Source organism: Drosophila sulfurigaster, chromosome 2R, assembly GCF_023558435.1.
Source record: "Drosophila sulfurigaster albostrigata strain 15112-1811.04 chromosome 2R, ASM2355843v2, whole genome shotgun sequence".
Lineage (NCBI taxonomy): Eukaryota > Metazoa > Arthropoda > Insecta > Diptera > Drosophilidae > Drosophila > Drosophila sulfurigaster.
In genome coordinates, this window is record NC_084882.1 from 29464362 (window position 1) to 29478205 (window position 13844).

General features: G+C 47.7%; 4 protein-coding genes across 17 annotated transcripts; 1 reads left to right on the forward strand and 3 right to left on the reverse strand.

Moving 5' to 3' along the window:
* The first annotated feature begins 119 nt into the window (after positions 1-119).
* LOC133838544 (kunitz-type serine protease inhibitor Bi-KTI-like) lies at positions 120-557 on the forward strand. The gene is made up of 2 exons (XM_062269689.1): positions 120-234; positions 296-557. The coding sequence occupies exons 1-2, from the start codon at positions 141-143 to the stop codon at positions 526-528; spliced, it is 327 nt and encodes a 108-aa protein (XP_062125673.1). The 5' UTR covers positions 120-140; the 3' UTR covers positions 529-557.
* On the reverse strand, positions 160-1924 carry LOC133838540 (large ribosomal subunit protein mL45). Its single transcript, XM_062269685.1, has 2 exons — positions 1762-1924; positions 160-1692 (listed from the first exon to the last, which is right to left on the reverse strand). Exons 1-2 carry the CDS (start codon positions 1804-1806, stop codon positions 655-657), a joined length of 1083 nt encoding a protein of 360 aa, XP_062125669.1. The 5' UTR covers positions 1807-1924; the 3' UTR covers positions 160-654.
* A 63-nt stretch (positions 1925-1987) lies between these two features.
* Positions 1988-10707, reverse strand: LOC133838531 (uncharacterized PE-PGRS family protein PE_PGRS54). 14 transcript variants are annotated; one of them, XM_062269669.1, is made up of 9 exons: positions 9763-10707; positions 9433-9447; positions 9087-9335; positions 5887-8987; positions 5673-5828; positions 2520-5208; positions 2346-2463; positions 2213-2291; positions 1988-2153 (listed from the first exon to the last, which is right to left on the reverse strand). In XM_062269669.1, exons 1-9 carry the CDS (start codon positions 10538-10540, stop codon positions 2130-2132), a joined length of 7209 nt encoding a protein of 2402 aa, XP_062125653.1. In that variant the 5' UTR covers positions 10541-10707; the 3' UTR covers positions 1988-2129. The 14 variants fall into 14 exon arrangements, with proteins under 14 accessions (XP_062125653.1, XP_062125652.1, XP_062125651.1 ...); XM_062269668.1 differs by having other exon boundaries at positions 9087-9317; positions 9415-9447; XM_062269667.1 differs by having other exon boundaries at positions 5887-8687; positions 8877-8987; positions 9433-10707.
* Positions 10708-10803: 96 nt separating this feature from the next.
* On the reverse strand, positions 10804-13801 carry LOC133838537 (ribosome-releasing factor 2, mitochondrial). The gene is given in 11 exon segments (XM_062269681.1): positions 10804-11002; positions 11063-11083; positions 11085-11213; positions 11274-11487; positions 11548-11621; positions 11623-12060; positions 12126-12348; positions 12407-12776; positions 12838-13130; positions 13187-13349; positions 13408-13801. Coding segments are annotated over 11 exon segments (2229 nt in total). The 5' UTR covers positions 13547-13801; the 3' UTR covers positions 10804-10837.
* Positions 13802-13844: the final 43 nt, after the last annotated feature.

Below are 13844 nucleotides of genomic sequence, written 5' to 3' on the forward strand. Positions count from 1 at the left end.
CAATCATTTTTTTTTTTAAACATCTGTACATTCTACAAATAACTATATAATATGCAAACACATTTCAATTATTATTTTAATTCCCTTTGGTGGTATATAAAACGGCGTCTCACAAGTCATTAGAAGTGAGCGATCTAAAGATGACGAATTTTGTTAAAGTTTTCGTGGTCCTCACTGCGATTGTGAGTCTGACATCCGCCATAAATCTAACAAAGGCCATAGCGCAGAGAAAAGGTAACTTATATTAAGGATGCTAATTTTAAGTTCGATTATCTAAATACTCGTTTAATTACAGCGGTTTGCACATTGCAGTCCTCGTATGGTTCGTGCTCTGGCAGCAAAGTGAAATGGCACTACGACTTCGTGCGGGATAGTTGCATAGAATTCATTTACAGCTCTTGTGGAGGCAATGCGAATCGCTTTGATACTCGGATAGCCTGCATTCAATACTGCATGGATCCTGTTAACCGATACCGAATGCAGGATTTCGAAAACGAATATTTAAAATTCCGAGAAAATGACAAATAAAAACAAAATAAAAAGACGTATAAATTTTATATGTAAAGTGTATGTATCGGATTTGTCCCTTCGAAATCATTGAATAACATTAACGCGTAAATTTCTGAGCCGCCAAGCGGCCCATAAAAAGTACAATCAAATGGCCAGTGTGGGTTTCTTTGTCGTCTCAGGCTGCTGAGATGATGCTGCAACTGTGCTAAGCTGTTGTTGTTCCTTCTGTTGTTCGCTGCCCGACTCCAGCTGCTTGGTCTGCTGCTCACCGGCACTGAGCTCCTTGGGCGTCTCTTCAATGGGTTCGTCCGCAATACGGTATGTTATGAGTGCTGGCTGTTTGGGTGGCAGCCAATCGGGAATGATCTTGTCGTGCAGCCGCCACTTGCCATACTCATTGGAAATGTGCTTTTCGAATACCACATACTCCAGCACATCTTTTGTGAGTATTTCGCTACCATGCATCAGACGACCAAAACGATCATAGATGGCCAACATCTGCTGAGTGTGGAATCGGACTGTGACCTGAGCAAACTGATTCTCTTTCGTGATGACCTCGGTGACACGAGCGTGGACAACACGTGGCGGCTCCAACGATTGCAGGAAACGCCAATGTATTGTCTTGTCCTTGACGTTGTGCATCATTTCGGGGTAGCAACGTTCGCTGACAAATTCACGTATTTTGTACTTCTCTTTGGCTGCCATATGTGTGTGTGCTGCAATATAAATCTCTTGCGCCTCTGCACCAAAGTCATCCGTGCTGAAATTCTCCTCGTATGAGCGTATTTTGCGCACAGCCATCAAACTCTTTGATTTCTTCTCTAGGAATTCGAATTTTTGCTTAGCACCTGACGTTGAGATGATCGACTTTTTGCCATCACCCTCGGGTGGCACATACGCCTCGAAGATGCCGCCCGTGCAACTAATGTGAAATGGTCGTTCCATCCATGGACGGGGCGGCAGCACTCCGCGCTCTTTCATGCGACTGCGCATCTCCTCTTTGCTAATATCATCGGCCTTTTCACGCAAATTGGGTAGCTCAATTTTAACGAATTTCTGCTTTCGCAATCGTTTAAACTCCGGTTTCCAATGCTTAGTTTGCCGGTGGCGCACCTGCTGCATTTGCAACATGTTTTGCACGCCCGGCAACAACATGCCTGCTCTTGGTACCATTTGCGGCATCTAAAATGTCAATGAAAACTGAAGTATTAAGCCTGCCTAAATTAAGGTCATAATCTCCTATGTACTCACCTGCATCTGCATAATTTTAATGCTAGAACAGACTAATTTTTCCATGGTTAATTGCAATTAACAATTAAGTTTCCCAAATATAAACTACGTGCTTATACAATCAACAATCGATAACTCGTACGCACAGCTGACAGACGACTCGGCAACGGCACAGCTGTGCGCTACCAAGCTATCGATTTCTTAACGATATCACAATCGGAGCCACAACAGTGTTGTAAAACAAAATATTTTGAATTGTAACGCCTGAATATAATCTTTATTATAAATAAACCACAGATTTTAAAGCTGATTGGTTACACAGTTGAAAGTACGAGTATCGGACGTGCTACTTAGGTACAATCCAACATACAACATACAACGTAAAATATTTAATTGTTTGCAACAACGCTCTTCTAAAATGGGAGATATGCGTGAGAAAAAATCATAATATTTAGCATAGTATAAAACTTACCTTAACATTGCGAGCCTGCTTTATATGCTTGTACATTATTATAGAATTACCACCGCGCGAAGAGCGAAGAACTCTATCCCTGTGAAAGAATAAATTGATTTTATTACCTAACTTTATATACGAAAACACTTACTTTACTGGACTATCGCCACCTTCCATACGAAATGCTTCAATGGAAATATTCGATGGTATGCTTTTTAAATTCTTTAAGCACATTTTGGCATTCTCAATATCATTCTCAAGTCGCATTACTAGAAAAGGTTGTGTGATTAGCATTTGGAAAATATTCTGATATAGAAGAAATTACCTTTAATCATGAGTTTTTCTTCAGTATCATCGCAACAAAGAGAACTTTTGCATGAGCAGCATTGTTGTTCCGCCACAGGAGTTTCTTTAGGAGCGCACAGCGGAGCCAGGCTCTGTGAATTGCCAGCGATAATGTCTTTCATTATGATATTAAAGAGAGCGCCAGGAAGTATATTCTCTGCTGCGGCAAAAATTCGCTTATGCATGTAGGCCAGATCCTTAAAGTCCAAAGTGTGTAGACCATGGTGATATAGTCGATGACAAATAGCATAGAATCGGCTTTTGGGAATGTTACATTTGCAAAAGCAGAAACCACACTCGTCGATAAACATGTCCAGTATTTTTCGCAATTCTCTTTCCAAGCCAACACCATCAATTTCGCCAGCCGATAGAGTTTTCACGGTATTCCTTACAAACTCATCGAACTGCTCCTCGGTGGTGTCGTCCATATGCTTGGAACCCTTCTTTCCGCGACGCCCGTAATCATCACCTTTACCTTTGGGAGCTTTCGCAGCTTTGCCTCCAGCAGCTCCGCTAATTCCCTCATCCCCAAGTCTCTCCTTTCCAGGGCCTTGTAAGCCTGGCTTTGCCGCCAAGCCTTTTCTTTCCCCTGCAGCACCAGCTGCTGCTCCAGCTGGCTTGGCGCCCGGCTGTCCGGACGCTCTGGCCTTTTCTCCTGGTGCTGAAGTTTTATCGCCTGTTGTTGCACCCGGTTTAGGTCCTCCTGTAGCTGTAGTTGGTTGCCCAGGAGTTTTTTCTGCTGGCTTGGCAGGCGCACCAGTTGGTCCCTGTTTAGCACCACCGGCTGCTCCAGTAGGTTGAGTCGCTGCTTTCTCAGCAGGTTGTCCCGCAGCCGCAGGCTTCTCAGCGACAGCTGCCTGGGCAGGCTGTCCTCCAGTTTTTTCAGCCGCCTTGGCACCTTGACCTGCTGCTGCGGGTTTTTCAACGGCTGCTGTCGCGGTAGGCTGGGCACCTGGTTTTTCAACTGCCTTAGCTTGGTCAGCTGCTGCTGGTTTTTTCGCCGCGGCTACTGGTGGTGCATCAGAAGCTGTTTCTCCCGGCTTGGTCCCACCAGCAGCTGTAACCGGCTGTGCAGGTGATTTTTCTGCTGGCTTAGTAGGTTGTCCGGTTGTTTCCTGCTTCGCAGCTCCGGTTGCAGTAGCAGGCGGTGTGACTGCTTTCTCAGTAGGTTGACCCGCTTTCGCTGCCCCTGCTTTATCAGCTGCTGGTGCTCCGGACTTATCCGCAGCAGGCGCTCCCGATTTAGCTCCCACAGCTTCGGCAGTTGGTTTCTCACCACCAGCTTTTGCAGCCGATGGGTCAGAAGTTATCGGTTGTGCAGGTGCTTTTTCAGCAGCCTTAGCAGCAGGTGTTTGTCCCGCTGTCGGTTCAGGTTTTCCCGCATCCTTTGGTTTATCAGCTGCTTTCTCAGCTGGTTTGTCAACAGCCTTTTTGTCAGCTGCTTTCTCAGCTTGTTTGTCAGCTGCTTTCTCAGCTTGTTTGTCAGCTGATTTGTCAGCTGGCTTATCAGCTGCCTTGTCAGCTGGTTTATCAGCTGCCTTGTCAGCTGGTTTATCAGCTGGCCTATCAGCTGACTTATCAGCTGGTTTGTCAACTAGTTTATCGGCTGCCTTGTCAGCTGACGCATCAGCTGGTTTTTCTACGGGTTTATCGCTGGGCTTTGCTGCAACTTTCTCAGCTTCAGCTGATTTGATTCCTGGTTGACTTGGTGCACGATCTGTAGCCTTAGGTACTTCTTTTAGCACAGCTCCTGCTTGTTCGGGTTCAGCTTTTGGAATCTTTTCAACTTCTGGCCCAGTCGGCTTAGTACCAGGTGTCTCCGTTAATGTATCTTGACCTTCTGCTTGACGTTCTTCACTTGGTTCTTCCCCTGGTTTACCAACTGCTGTATCTTCTGCTGCTTTTTGTTCAGCTAACTCTCTTGCTTGTTCGCGCATTCTTTCAGCCCTGGCCTCTTCGTCTGCCTTAGCTTGAGCTTCAGCCGCTCGTTTTGCTTCTTCTTCGGCCTTCCATTGCTGCTCTATTTTTTCTTTAGCTTCTTTTTCAATATTATCGGGATCAGCACCGAGTTCCCTTAATGCGTCCTTAAAATTCTTGTTAATTTCTTCACACATCTGCTTGTTCTTCATGCAGTCTTCCAATTGCCTTTTCAGATCGTCAGTTAAATCTTGAAGCTCTGAAGTTTTCATATTGTTAACTCTATCCTTAAGCCTTTCATTCTCTCTAGCAACATCTCCAATTTCCTGTATTAGGCCTATGCTCTCGCGCATCCCATCCTCCATATACCGTGTGTCTCTATCCAAATCACGAACCTTTTGATCCAATTGGTTCAGACGCTTATTACTCTCGAGTGCAGCCTCGCACATGCACTCGTTGTCCTCAATTAATACACCCAACTGGCCATCCTTTTCTCCCAATAACTTTCTAAGGCGTTCTAATTCGTCCATGCAGTCTTGTAAATTGTTGATATCTTGGCCACCCGAATATTTATTTTGATTCATTTGCTTGAAGCAGTCGACCTGTTTATCCAATTCATTCCGAATGTGCTCCAACGTGGCGCCTGTATAGAAAGCTAGATCATCACCCACATTAGGACACTCAGCTACTTCAAATGTTGGACAATCGCCTCGCTGATTTCCATACTTTTGGTTTAACTCACAGATGACGTTCTAAAAAGTAAAATGAGGTGTTGTTGTGAAGAATAAAACAAACATGGGATTAGAGAGGAAAATCATCAGAAAAGGTTGCGGTTGAGGAAGGCGGAAATTGAATGCTAGCCGTCATAAATTGAAATAACCTAATATCTAACGACTTTCCTCTTATCCCGCTTATTCTTATATACTTTCTGACTATCGCATTTTTTTACTTATAATTTAATTTGTAGACTTCAAAATTTTAAAAACAATGGAGGTCTTAAAATGTACATATGCTATTCACTATGCGACATTAACATGTAATATCTCCGTTTTCCTCAATCCCAGATTTGAGACAACTATCATCGCAACTTTCAATTAACTCATCAAGGAAACGATACCCGGATTTCTTGAAAGCTTTCGTTTTATGCTTTAGGATTGGGAGATAAAGTGACACGTAAAACATTATCACCCTCCATATTTTTATTATTATTACTTACCATTAACTGTTGGTACTGGCAATCGTAAGAATTCAAAGCAAGATCTCGTTTACGGAGTTCATTGCGGAGCACGTCGATCTCCAATTGCATGCACTTACAACGCTGAGCCGCAGGTTGGAGAGCAATCACTTGCTGTTGTAGCTCATTACAGGTGCACTGAAAAGTACGAAATGGTTTCAATTGTTATACTTAAACAAGAATCTTTTATATTTACCTTAAGCAATTCCTCATTATATTTGGATTGTTCCACTTCGGTTTCGTAATACTTTTGCATTTCTTCAATGTCGCATTCCATATCATGAATATATTGATTTTGTTCTTCAAGATTTCGTGCTAGGTCTCCGGCAGCATAATCGGTATCACCCTTTTTCTTCTTCAATGGACCAACCTTATCAAGATAACCTAGCGTGTTAATTTTGTTGCGTAATCCGCCTCGCTCCGATAACATTTGTTGAATAGTTTCGACGTCCAAATCAGGAGGTTGTTGCCTGCCAGTGCCGCCAGGACTACCAGGCCCGCCAGATGCCATAACATCTTCTTCAAATTGTCGCAGCACCAAAAGTTCTTTACTCATGCCATCGATTTTATTTTGCAAGTAGTTAACGTCATTGCTTCTCTCAGGATCGACTTTAATGGTCTCCATTGATACGCGCCTGGACTGCTTCTCAATGAGACGTCGCAGATTTGCATTTTCCACTTCTAGAATCTCATGAGCTGTGTTCATATCATCAATAGATCTTTGCAGATTGTAGAGTCCGTTTGCATCATTGGGGCTGATCTTCCCAGAGTCTTCAAGTTCGACGATCTTATCTCTAAGTTCCCTACTTTTGTCCGGATCGTAACGTTGATTCATAATTCGCTTTATCTCGGCATTTTCTACCCTGGGTGGTGTTGATCTATCCAGTTCGTCGATAATTTCTTTTGGTAGTAAATTGTTTTTAGCCATTACGTTCTTCATATTCTCAATTGTCTCGTCAGCAGCATTGATTAAAGCATCACCGACCAACGGATTTCCATCAGAGATGCCAAGACTTCCTCGAGGATCACCAGGGCCACCTGGGCCACCACCATAACCTCCAGGACCACCCCCTTGTTTTCCTGGGCCACCACCATAACCTCCTGGACCACCACCTTGTTTTCCTGGGCCACCACCATATCCTCCAGGTCCTCCTCCCTGGTCGGCTCCATAACCCCCCGGATCTTGCCCTTGACCTGGACCTCCAGCAAATCCAGTTGGCCCATGACCATGCCCTGGAGCTCCACCATCGCGGCCTTGGTCGTAACCTTGTGCTCCATAAGCACCGGGGCCCTGTGCCCGACCTGGTGCTTGTCCGTCTTGTGCAACACGAGATCCACGTTGCCCCTGCACTGGACCGGGACCACCTTGGCCCGGTCTTGCACCTGGTCCACCGTCTCGTCCTTGACCTGACCCACGGCCACCCTGATCTGTCTGACCTGGTCCCTTATCGGCTCCAATACGTGACCCACGTCGGTCCTGTTCTTGTCCTGGACCGCCTTGTCGACTTGCACCCTGCTCTTGGCCGGGACTTCTAAAGCCCCCTGGACCCTGGCCTTGACCGACTCCATCTCGCCCTTGTCCCGGCCCACGTCCAACCTGGTCTACTCCACTGTATGGCCCTGTTCCTTGCCCCTGACCCGATCCTCCAAAGTCTGTTCCTTGAGCCGGACCACGCCCGCCGCGATCCTGACCTGGACTTCCATAGCCGCCTGGCCCTTGTCCCTGTCCGGGGCCCCCACCATCTCTACCCTGACCTGGTCCTCGTCCACCTTGATCTTGGCCAGGACCTCCATAACCACCAGGTCCCAGTCCCTGACCTGGTCCACGTACACCCTGATCCTGTCCGGGACCTCCATAGCCACCTTGGCCCTGACCCTGACCTTGGCCTCGCTTATCTCCATCATGGCCTGGCCCACCATAGCTACCACGACTTCCAGGTCCTTGTCCCTGTCCAGGACCTCCACCTCGTCCCTGGGCTTGACTCAGTCCCCGCCCACCCTGATCCTGACCCGGTCCTCCAAAGCCCCCAGGCCCCTGTCCGGGTCCTCCACCGTCTCTACCCTGACCTGGTCCTCGTCCACCTTGATCTTGGCCAGGACCACCATAACCCCCAGGTCCCTGTCCTTGACCTGGTCCTCGTCCACCCTGATCTTGGCCAGGACCCCCATAACCTCCAGGTCCCTGTCCTTGACCTGGTCCACGCCCATCCCGATCCTGACCCGGACCGCCATAACTACCACGACTGCCAGGGCCTTGTCCCTGACCAGAACCTCCTCCTGGTCCCTGGGCTTGACCCAGTCCCCGCCCACCCTGATCCTGACCCGGTCCTCCATAGCCCCCAGGCCCCTGTCCCTGACCGGGTCCTCCACCGTCTCTACCCTGACCTGGTCCTCGTCCACCTTGATCTTGGCCAGGACCACCATAACCACCAGGTCCCTGTCCTTGACCTGGTCCTCGTCCACCTTGATCTTGGCCAGGACCACCATAACCTCCAGGTCCCTGTCCTTGACCTGGTCCTCGTCCACCCTGATCTTGGCCAGGACCACCATAACCTCCAGGTCCCTGTCCTGACCTGGACCTCGTCCACCCCAGATCTTGGCCAGGACCCCCATAACCACCAGGTCCTGTCCTGACCTGGTCCTCGTCCACCCTGATCTTGGCCAGGACCCCCATAACCTCCAGGTCCCTGTCCTTGACCTGGTCCTCGTCCACCCTGATCTTGGCCAGGACCCCCATAACCACTAGGTCCCTGTCCTTGACCTGGTCCACGCCCATCCCGATCCTGACCCGGACCGCCATAACTACCCTGCCAGGGCCTTGTCCCTGACCAGGACCTCCTCCTGGTCCCTGGGCTTGTCCCAGTCCCCGCCCACCCTGATCCTGACCCGGTCCTCCATAGCCCCCAGGCCCCTGTCCCTGACCGGGTCCTCCACCGTCTCTACCCTGACCTGGTCCACGTCCACCTTGATCTTGGCCAGGACCACCATAACCACCAGGTCCCTGTCCTTGACCTGGTCCTCGTCCACCTTGATCTTGGCCAGGACCACCATAACCTCCAGGTCCCTGTCCTTGACCTGGTCCTCGTCCACCCTGATCTTGGCCAGGACCACCATAACCTCCAGGTCCCTGTCCTTGACCTGGTCCTCGTCCACCCTGATCTTGGCCAGGACCCCCATAACCTCCAGGTCCCTGTCCTTGACCTGGTCCACGCCCATCCCGATCCTGACCCGGACCGCCATAACTACCACGACTGCCAGGGCCTTGTCCCTGACCAGGACCTCCTCCTGGTCCCTGGGCTTGTCCCAGTCCCCGCCCACCCTGATCCTGACCCGGTCCTCCATGGCCCCCTTGACCTCGCCCACCCTGTCCCTGACCGGGTCCTCCACCGTCTCTACCCTGACCTGGTCCTCGTCCACCCTGATCTTGGCCAGGACCACCATAACCACCAGGTCCCTGTCCTTCACCTGGTCCTCGTCCACCCTGATCCTGGCCAGGGGCTCCATATCCACCTGGTCCCTGGCCTTGACCTCGCCCACCCTGATCTTGACCAGGACTCCCATATCCAGAAGCTGGTCCCTGACCCGGTCCACGGCCACCCTGATCCTGGCCAGGCCCTCCATACCCTCCTGGTCCCTGGCCAGGACCTCCTGCCACCCTGATCTTGACCCCATGTCCTGGACCCCGTCCACCCACCCTGATCCTGGCCAGGGCCTCCATAATCACCTGGTCCCTGGCCAGTACCTCCTGCTCCCTGTCCTGGTCCCCGTCCACCCTGATCCTGGCCAGGGCCTCCATAACCACCTGGTCCCTGGCCTCTACCACCCTGATCCTGGCCAGGACCTCCTGCACCCTGTCCTTGTCCCCGTCCACCCTGATCCTGGCCAGGAGCTCCATAACCACCTGGTCCCTGGCCTCTACCACCCTGATCCTGGCCAGGACCTCCTGCACCCTGTCCTTGTCCCCGTCCACCCTGATCCTGGCCAGGAGCTCCATAACCACCTGGTCCCAGGCCTTGACCACGCTCTCCCTGAACTTGACCAGGGCCCCCATAACCAGAAGCTGGTCCCTGACCTGGTCCTCGCCCACCCTGATCCTGGCCAGAGCCTCCATAACCCCCGGGTCCTTGTCCCTGACCTGGTCCGCGTCCACTATAATCCTGACCAGGGCCTCCATATCCACCTGGACCTTGTCCTGGTGCCCGACCACGTTGATCCTGGCCAGAGCCTCCATAACCCCCCGATCCCTCTCCTTGACTAGGTCCACGTCCACCTTGATCTTTCCCAGTTCCTCCATAGCCCCCCGGACCATGTCCTTGCCCTCGTCCTTTGCCTGACCGCCCATCTACACCAGGGCCTCTGCCCTGATCAGGTCCCCCGCGACCGTATTGATCCTGTCCTCTACCTCCGTAGCCATCAGCTGCGCCTTGACCTCTACCCCGACCTGGCCTTCCCCCACCTCTATCCTGGCCATCCCCGCCTCTACCGCCTTGCTTTCCCCTCCCTCCACCCCTACCACCATCCTGACCAGGCTTACCCGTCCTACCGTCATAATAGTCATCGTCAGGTCCGCCTCTGCCTCCAGGTCCACCAGCGCCTCTGCCGCCTGGACCGCCTCCAGGTCTGTCGTAAGGTTCTCCTCCTTCAGGGCCCCGGCGCCAAAATATGGGTGTATTGCAGGACACTAAGTCCGAGACAAATCGTGATTTCTTCTCTTCATCAGCCGACCAGGATCGATCATCGTTTGTCGATGGATAACTTTTTAACTTCACGCATACGTCTGTGCATTCAAAGTCGATAGACTCATTCATAAAAGGCACATGAAAGAACTCTTTTTGGGTGGAGAAAGCCATAGCTAAACCCCACAAGTTAGCTTTCTGGGATTGATGGCAATGTAAATATTATTTGAGAATACAAATTTAAATTTTTTCTTTTGAAATGTTGAAGGATGGAGAGTTTAAAAAGTAATATTGAAAATACGTCCGACATCAATTGTATCACCAAAGTTTCTAATAATGCACGAGCGACAATTTACACATTTGTTACTGTACTGTGTTCTGTACTGTTTATTTAACTTGAGTAATTCTCATAGTACACTATGATTATTTTAAAAAAACAAAACTAAATAACAAATAAATGTGCCTACCATATTATTCTAATCCCTGAGCTCGTCGAACAGCCAACGACTCGTCTGCCGAGTTCATTTCCGAGAATCCGCATGGTTGCATCGTCATACTAGCTGTGCCCGAGCTTATAGTGCGCAGCGCGCTTGAATAACCACTGAGTTCTGCCAATGGTGCGTTTACCAAAATTAACTAAAAATTTAATAAAATTAAAGTAGCAATAGTCTAACAATAATCGTAACACTAACAAACCTTATTCTTATCCCCCTTTTGTCGTCACATCTTTAATAAGCGATCGTCGCCTTGATAAATCAGCCATAATGCCAGAAACACGATCGTTGGGAGCCACAATTTGCAATGCCATAATGGGTTCCAGTAATCGTGTGCCATTTGTGGTTAGCAGCTATTTTAATAATTATTATATTATCATTTAATAACTATAAATTATTAAAAAATGAATTACCTTTTGCACACACTGAGCTGCAGCTGCCATGATAAAGGAGTCGGCAGTGCCACGACCTATAACGACATTATGTAGCCGTATCTGCGTATCCACCACCTGGCCACCAACGCGAGGTCCACGTTCTAATGCGCTAATTGCACCTTTACGCACTACTTGAAGAATTCGGGGACGCAATGCATTGAGATTTTGCACATTCTCCGGTGATTTATCCAAGCTTTAATATATGATATAAATATTAACGTTGAAAGCATTAATCTTTTTAAAATAAATGTACCTAAACACTTCCACTTGATCGTTAACGAGCTCCAGGGTTATGCTCACATTTTGCTTGCTACCTGCAATTTCTTTTTTCCAAACTAAAAGTATTTATTGCTGACGATTCTATAGTTTCCTTATAAGCAATTTGTAGTGGCCCGAGATCGACATCAATTTTATATTCGCTGAGCATTCTCGATTTTATAATGTCCATGTGTAGCTCACCCATCCCGCCAAGCACAGTTTGGCCAGTCACCGCATCATAGCTGACTCGCAGACTGGGATCTTCCCGCTGCAGCTGTTTGAGAGCTTGCTCCATGGCTGTTTGCGAAGATATGCTTGGTGGCTCTATCGAGCAAAAGTAGACCGCGTCTGGTATTTGTGTTTCGATTGCAAACATTTCTTGGTTTCCAACGAAATCCTCTTCATCTTCATGAAGCTGCGTTGTAAGTCCCCGGCTTTTCATTAAACGTTTTTGGGCATTCTTGAGAGAAGAATGACTGCTCGTTAGTAAATCACCAGTTACTGTCGACTATAGGAAGTAAAGACGTTATTGTTTTTGAATGGAAATGGATTAATTGAATATACTGTACTTACTTTTAAACCCGCACATATAGCCACATCTCCGGCTTGCACAGAGCTCACTTCGCGATATTCATCTGCAAGAGGTTCGTAAATTTTCGACACAACCTCTGCTTGTCCGCTGGAGCATGTAAGCCGCATGCCACGCTTTAGTTCACCCCGTATTAGACGAACCAACGTCAGTGCTCCCCGCTGCTTATCGTGGACAATTTTGAAGACTTTACCCGCCAGGTCATTGCTAAAATCATGAATAAGTATTAGAACTGATATATGTATTATATATTGCAAATTCTTACCCAAAGCATTCGTATATCTGATTGCGTTCCTCTGGCGTGGGTAAATAATCATTGACAGCATCCATTAAACGTTGTATTCCAATATTCTTATAGGCAGAGCCCAACAGCACAGGCACAATCTTGTTTTGGTTGGTGGCACGTCGTATAGCTTGCCCGATTAACTTATTGCTGACTTGATCAAAACTTTCTGTGCTTATAACAACATCCGCTAGCTCATCGTCCAGACCCGACAACTGATCAATGAGCTCATTACGTTTCTCTTGTAGATCACGCAGCGCATCAGAAGATTCCAATTTAGTTTTATGATAGACGCGACCATAGTCCTTTTGTTGCCAACTTAATTGCTCTAATGTAATAACATCGTATATGCCTGCAGTAAAATTATGGTTTAGAATAAGTAAATCTTTATTAATCCCAATTTTGAAACTCACCTAAATGTCCTTCATTGTTTTTTACCGGATATTGCGTACAAATGGGCTTGGCGTCAAGTTTCGACTTCAAATCATCAACGCATTTATCGAAGTTGGCATCTGGACGATCCATTTTATTGACGAACACCAAACGAGGCAAATTATGCTTGTCCGCCTGTGTCCACACAGTAACTGTTTGTGCTTCAACTCCCGCCGTGCCATCCAAAACAATAACAACTCCGTCGACAGCATACAAAGATTGCTCCACCTCCATAGTAAAATCAATGTGTCCGGGCGTATCCAAAAGATTAATACTATAGGAATAATTTGCATAAATTATTAATCAATCAAAATATTTAAGTCAACCCACCGTTTTCCATTCCAGGGAAACGTGACAGCTGAACTACAAATAGTGATACCGCGTTCACGCTCCTGTGTGAGGTAATCTGTTACTGTGTTGCCACGATGCACTTCACCTAAAGAACGCGTCTTTCCCGCATAGAAAAGCATGCGTTCTGTTGTTGTGGTTTTGCCTATATCAATATTTATTATCAACATTTATTTATATGCAATATGACCATTTCTTCTTACCTGCATCGATATGCGCCAAAATTCCAATGTTTCTGATGTCTGCGCTGTAGCATCGTTTGAATATATGAGCGGAATATCTAAGCAACATTTTGTTCCGTCTGAGCGGCACATTTAATAATGTGTATTGAAGCATTTTCATTGATTAATTTGAAAATTTATGTTAGCTGTGAATTGACATGCCGCTAAAAACAACTGTTGCATTAACAGCTGATTGCAAATATCGACTACATTTGTTCGAACATCAAACTACAGGTCATAGCGATAGCAAGAATCGAGCGCGGAAATGCTTTACTTTGATGACAACGCTACAACAACGCTCTAAGAGCAGAGGAGAATTTCTATTGAATATTGCAACATTTTCATTGATTAACTTATGTGTTTAAGCTAACGAACGACCACATCACAGGATAATGGTAATAACATATGTTTCATTAACA